The sequence below is a fragment of the Pistacia vera genome, unplaced genomic scaffold (genome assembly GCF_008641045.1).
Source record: "Pistacia vera cultivar Batoury unplaced genomic scaffold, PisVer_v2 Contig269, whole genome shotgun sequence".
NCBI lineage: Eukaryota > Viridiplantae > Streptophyta > Magnoliopsida > Sapindales > Anacardiaceae > Pistacia > Pistacia vera.
Window position 1 is genome coordinate 591741 of NW_022196078.1, and position 6623 is coordinate 598363.

The 6623-nt window shown below is 35.7% G+C and overlaps 1 protein-coding gene and 1 pseudogene across 1 annotated transcript; both read left to right on the forward strand.

Moving 5' to 3' along the window:
- Positions 1-3373, forward strand: LOC116133397 (peroxisomal membrane protein PMP22-like). Its single transcript, XM_031419100.1, has 7 exons — positions 1-140; positions 356-454; positions 1147-1248; positions 2484-2559; positions 2781-2851; positions 2942-3027; positions 3152-3373. The coding sequence occupies exons 1-7, from the start codon at positions 69-71 to the stop codon at positions 3204-3206; spliced, it is 561 nt and encodes a 186-aa protein (XP_031274960.1). The 5' UTR covers positions 1-68; the 3' UTR covers positions 3207-3373.
- Positions 3374-5072: 1699 nt separating this feature from the next.
- On the forward strand, positions 5073-6623 carry LOC116133368 (annotated as a pseudogene).

Genomic DNA, 6623 nt, shown 5'->3' on the forward strand with positions numbered 1-6623 from the left:
AATTAAGAAACTTTCCCTGTTTTCAGATTGAAAGAACTTGAACAGCAGATTTTTGTGAAAGTGAGAACATGGGTTCAATTGCAAAGAATGGGTTGAGACAGTACTTGATACAGCTCCGGCAACATCCTTTGAGAACAAAGGTTCTTCCTTTCTCTTGTTTTTTGGTTTTTTGTTTCTCTTCTTTGATGGGTTTTTTGTTTTATGGATAAGCTTTTTGTTTGGTGGCTGAGAAAGTTGAGGAAATAAAAGGAAATTTAAAAATTGGATTTTTATAACTTCTGTTTTTTTATTAGAAATATGGGTTTTGACTCATAATTTTCTGGGAATTTTGTGACATTTTTACTTGTATTATCAGGCAATAACTGCTGGAGTGCTATCAGCAATCAGTGACATAATAGCTCAGAAACTCACTGGCATACAGAAACTTCAATTGAGAAGGCTACTTCTGAAAGTGGTCAGTATCTTTCTCATCTCAACTTTATATTTTTATGTTTCCAAATTAATTGATGATATTTATGCACAGTAGATTGCGCTTATATTATTGTTTCAGTGTCATTTGTTCATCTGATCATTAACTATTTAGCATTGTGTGACCTCCAATTATATTGATTGGTAAATCTCAGACTTATCTTGCTAGTGCACTGTCTGAAGACAATAGTCCACTGAGTTCATTTCCTATTTTCTTTGTATTGTGGGTTGCTGATGTTTCATACAATTACCTTTGTGGCTTTGTCTAAGTTTAAAAACTGGCTGGATAACATTAACTATTTCCAGGAAAAAGTTAATACAGAAGATAATTTATTTTTACATTCAATTTTTGGTTCTTCGACTCACTTGATTACTTCAAATTGTGAGTATGTACCACTTACTGTCGAACTGGCTGCTTATGCTGGCTTTTGGGTTGCATATAGTAAATGGATTCATTGTTTGTTAGATGGTTATTAGAGTGAATGCTTGTAAGCAAGTTCTGCTCGATGAAAATTGGACACAGGTGAGTCGGTTTGAGTGTAGCTGTGGACCGTTTAATTGGTATTTCGCACTCAGGCCTGCCTGGTTTTACACTGTCATAGTGGTTTTTAAATGAATGTATGTATTGTCGTTATATGTTTGTTCTCCAGCCATCTATTCTAATATGGTCAATTGCAGGTTTTTGGATTTGCATATCTTGGACCATTTGGACATTTTTTGCATCTAGTATTGGATAAAATATTCAAAGGGAAGAAGGATACAAAAACAGTTGCCAAGAAGGTAAATGGCTCTCTTCAACTTCAAAAGCTGTTAAATNATAAAGACGAATAAATATTATCACCTAATAAGTTAGTCTTTTGGGTAGTTAACAATCGTCCAACCCATAACATAGAAAGTATATTCCTTAACTATCTTCGAAACATATTGCTCTACATAAAACCACCTCACATTCCTAACAAAAGGTCATTTCAATTAAGTAGATGGTTACTTGTGTTGTGTGAGACCCAATTTTCCAATCGTGTTTTAATTGAGATAAATTCATGTGATGAGAAAGCACAACACCCCCCACTACATCTAATTATAGTAGCCAAACTCATACAAACATGACTTAAAAGGGAAAAGGAGAAGTGCTTTGAAGCTTAGCAACAGGCGTTGATGATGGATCATGGCTCTGGCTGTGGTGTGGGAATGTCATGGAGATTGATCTAATAATAACAATTATAAATGAACAAAGGGCGAACGGCATTTTCACACCCAAGGTTTGACGAAATGACACTTTCCCATCCGTCAAATTTTAAAATGACACTTTCTCACCCTTCATCGGGTTCTATAAGTGTTTTCTGTTAATATTTAACTGAAAAGACCAGAATACCCTTAAATAGTTTATTTCTTAATTAGTTTATTATAAATTAAAATTTAATTAAGTCAAAGTCTTTACTTAATTATTTATTAGTTCAAGTGTAAAGATACTTATTTTTCTTTGTTTATTTAATTAATTAAGAATATTGATTTTTTATATTAATTAGAAAAAATGAAAAACATTATAAATTTAATAGATTATTGAATAATAGTGATGAGATATTGATGACATTATAAATAAATAAATAAATAAATATTAAAATAATTTAACTTTAAACAATTTTATAGCATTACTCCTAACTTTTTAGATGGAACTAGAGGTGGAATATTTGGGCCGAGTTGCAAAATGGCAACCCGCAACCCGGCGGGTTGCTATTTTGTCTCTTTTGAAAGAGACCTGCCAACCCGCCGGGTTGGCCGAAAAAAATAAAATAAAAAATAAAATATTTTATTTTATTTTTTAAATTACCCATTTACCCTTGAAATATAGCCGTTTTATAGCCGTTGGAAGGGTCTTTTTCGTCATTTTTCTTTCCCATTTTTNGGCTCTCTTCAACTTCAAAAGCTGTTAAATTGCAGTTGTCATTCATCCGGCTGAAGTGAATGAGAAGACAAAAGAAGTAACCATTCTAAAATTCTGAATTGTATTAATTCAGGTGGTATTGGAACAATTGACATCTTCTCCTTTGAACAACCTTCTTTTCATGATTTACTATGGAGCTGTTATTGAGGGTAAGTTAATACCGCCATATGTAAATTTTACACATAGAATGCTCAGTCTTGTATGTGAAGCAATCACGAAATCCATATGAGAAATATAGTTCAATCATTCCTTACCAACTCTTAGTTCTGTCTTTTGTGCTAAGTTTGGCAACTTTTCAAACAAACCCCTAAAGAATCATACACTTGCTAAGATATGAACATTTCTTATAGCCATATCCTCTGAAATGCAGGGAGACCTTGGATGCATGTGAAAACTAAGATCAAGAAGGAGTATCCGAAAGTTCAATATACAGCATGGACGGTATTTGTTTATGTTCTCTGTATTGACTATGTTAAAATGAAAATATGCATCCCTTCAATATCTTTATAACCTTAATGAATGAAAATGCAGTTCTGGCCAGTTGTGGGTTGGGTAAATCATCAGTATGTGCCTCTGCAGTTCCGTGTCATTTTCCACAGTGCTGTAGCGATGTGCTGGTACATACTCTGTTTCCCTTTTGATACACTTCCTCTGTATGTAAATATTTCTTTGATTTCCTTTAGTGTTTCTTCCTAAAATTTACACCAAGGGAAAAATGGTTTTGTTGTATGCTTGTTACAGGGGGATATTTCTGAATCTACGAGCAAGGTCTATGGCATTGCCGAAAGCAAAATGACAAGGAAAGCATCAATATGTCTCACATGATTAATATGTAGTTCAGAGGATCTTTTAAACAACCACATTAGTTCAAGTGCTCAATCTCTTTCATATGTATTCTGAATATGAAAGCTTCTCCATTGAGTTATTCTTAACTTCTTACTCCCTTTGCTGGAGAACACCTTATGACCCATTGCATTTCAGGAGATGCTTGATATGTGTCGTGTTCCAAGTTTAATCACATAATATATTAGTTTTTTAAATCGTTGACAAGGGCTCGTCTAGATAGTAGATACTACTATATTTCACAAATTTCCCAGTTATCAATGTTGTAGGATCTAGGAATAACCCTCAATACAGAACTAACTCGTTGTTCAATCTAGAGCTACTCTAGCAAATGAAAATTTTACCCTTTAAATTTGTAATGTGAAAGTTGAAATGTGTAACAGGTAAAAGTAAAACAGAAGCTACGCAGTCTTAGAACTTGTGGAGGGTAATGTCTTGGTAAAATATGCAACCAGTTCAACTTTGAAATTTCAATACTTGTGGTGGCAACCAGTTCAACTTTGAAATTTCAATACTTGTGGTTTTGGGCGTCCTACTCAATAAATTATACAAGTGAAGACGCCATTATTTTGGAATGAAGCAAACCATCAATTTTGCTTTAGCAGTTGGTTCAAATAATTGGAGCAAAGTATTCCTTGCTATTTTTCTTTTTTAATGACTGGGGTGTCCTATTCAGTTTATACGCACTTCAACTAATATTTCAGGACCCTAGAACTACCGACAGAGAAGAGTTCCAGCTTGAGCGCATCTCAATTAATCCCTCAAGACTTTGGAACTATTGGTCGAGTAATCCTGCAAGACTTTGGAACTACTGACCGGGTAAGAGTTCTCTTGGTCACCCCTATTAGCAACCAAAGTGAATCGAACTTAAGGCCTCTTGGGTAATACATTCAAAAATCCTAGTTGATCACTCGATCATCACTGTATAATTAATGTCATTGAAAATGTTTAAACCTGCTATGACAGATTAGATAGTGACCTTCAAAATAAAGAGGTGCTGAACTTCACGAGATCGCTAACAAAGATCTCTATCTTTTGCCCCTTTGAAGATGATTTTAGAGTTTTTAAGATTAATTTTGCAGAAAACATTTTCTGAATTCCCAGTTGTTTGACTACACTTCTGATAATATAAAGGATATTCTATAATATAAAGGATATTCTCAAATATATCCTTAAAAAATGGCGTATATTTTTTAGTAAAATTAAACAATGCAGTAAACTAGTGATCATCTCACAGGAGTTTTTGAGATTGACATGAAGATCTTGCAGAGATCTCTTGGAATATTAAAATACATTAAACAAATGCTTAACTGGTAGCATATACAGAGACATTATCTTGAAAATATACATAATAGTACATGGAAGGTATTCCACATGAGGAATTGAGTAAACCACAAATTGTTAAATAAATTGCCATGTGAATTTGCATGCAGAAGTTGAAAATTCTAAAAATGACTGTGAACAAAACAATTATTTTAAGTTTTTTAGCCGAAATGAGCAATGGCCTGTTGAAGTAGAGCCAAGCAAAGCAGGTTTCGTCCCTACTATTGTGTTGCTGTTTCAATGTTTACTCGAGAATGGCTGTTGAAAGTCAAAACGTAGGAAACCCCAAGACTTGAAAGAAGTTTGGTTGAGAAAATTAATATTCAATGCAACATTGAGAGGTCCAAGTTTTAAGCCATGAACTTGTTCAATTTTCAACTACCTTCTCTATCGCTTCGCTTGTCAACCACACACCAGCTTGTTTGTATAATATCACCAACTCGACATTCATATCTCAAACCCAAATTCATTTCACAGTTTCAATGTTTACTCGAGAATGGCTGTTGAAAGTCAAAACGTACGAAACCCCAAGACTTGAAAGAAGTTGGTTGAGAAAATTAATATTCAATGCAGAAACATTGAAGAGGTCCAAGTTTAAGCCATGAACTTGTTCAATTTTCAACTACCTTCTCTACCTTCGCTTGTCAACCACACACCAGCTTGTTTGTAAAATATCACACAACTCGACATTCATATCTCAAACCCAAATTCATTCACGCTCTCTTATCAAAACCCTCGAAACAATCACTACAAATCCCTGAACACAAAACCAGAAAATTAGAAAGAGACTATTGTGTATAAAATGGCGACAGCTCAAGCTTCAAGCACCATTTTTTCTCATAGAAGAATAGACGTTAGAGCCCAATGAGTGCTCCGAATTTCAGGTTGAGTTTGAACCATCTTTCTCTTCCAAAACTTCCAACTAATACTCATTTGGAGAAAGAGTCCAGCCCCAATATCAGTTTTACAATAATTCTACAAGACTTAGAGTGGATGCTCCCGATTCGGAGTGATTTCTAAGCTTTATGAAATGATGGAGGCTGTAGCTGACAGAGTTGAGATGCATAAGAATATTGGAGCAGAGGAACAACTGGAACCAGCTGCTTTTATCATCCATAATGCAATCACTCTCACCGCTTCTTTAATGACAGGAATTGCAGCCACAATGGGTGTAAATGTCAGGATTTTTGGCTCTCAAGCTCTCTTCTACCATTCTTTATGGAGCGGCCCCTGGCATGTTGGTGATGATGAACACTATTCAACCATCTCAGCTCGCTGAAACAAAAAATGCGGCTAGATTGTTCAAGCACTTCACGGAGAACTTCAAACGTCGTGGCCCTGGGCAACCAACTGTTGTTGATGTGAATGAGCCTTGGAGAAAGTTTGGCGCTGGACAAGGCATTCCCTCTTCTTTACTAGCGCAAATGATCGAAAAGTTCCCTTCCGTGTTAAGCCTGCAGTGTGGTGGCCTCAACAAAGGCGAAAGCAATGGCTCGAAGGAAAATAAATGGAATGGTGTAGTTCAATCTGGAAGAAGAAATGAGAAACATTGTTGAGGTTTTGAAGAGGAAAGATCTGGATGTTACCAAGGTTGGGTAACAAAGCTTTGAAACTGAACAAAATGTTGGCGATTTCGGGTCCTTTGTTGACAGGCCTTGCAGCCATTGGTTCAACCTTTGTGGGCAATAGCAGCCCTCTTGGTTCACTGGGTGTGATGCTAGGAGTCATTGGTGGAGCCATGGCTAGTGTCATAAACACATTTGAGCACGGTGGGCAAGTTGGGATGGTGTTTGAGATGTACAGTAGCAATGCCGGTTTCTTTAAGCTTATGGAAGAGACAATAGAGTCAAATATTGGTGAGAGGGATGTTGAGAGAAGAGAAAATGGAGAATTGTTAGAAATGAAGGTTGCTCTACAATTGGGAAGGAGTTTATCAGAACTCAGGATTCTTGCAGCATCTTCTTCAAGTAATGGTACTGAGGCCACTGAAGAATTTGCAAGCAAGCTCTTTTAATGGATGCTTTTGCTAAATTAGTTAGTTTCATAT

What these genes read in the sequence shown, in the direction of transcription:
- LOC116133397 (XM_031419100.1), top strand. Translation starts at nt 69, where the DNA reads ATGGGTTCAATTGCAAAGAATGGGTTGAGACAGTACTTGATACAGCTC. An exon ending in AACATCCTTTGAGAACAAAG is followed by an intron (nt 141 to 355) that starts GTTCTTCCTTTC and finishes TTGTATTATCAG; the next exon opens with GCAATAACTGCTGGAGTGCT. An exon ending in AGTGCTGTAGCGATGTGCTG is followed by an intron (nt 3,028 to 3,151) that starts GTACATACTCTG and finishes TGCTTGTTACAG; the next exon opens with GGGGATATTTCTGAATCTAC.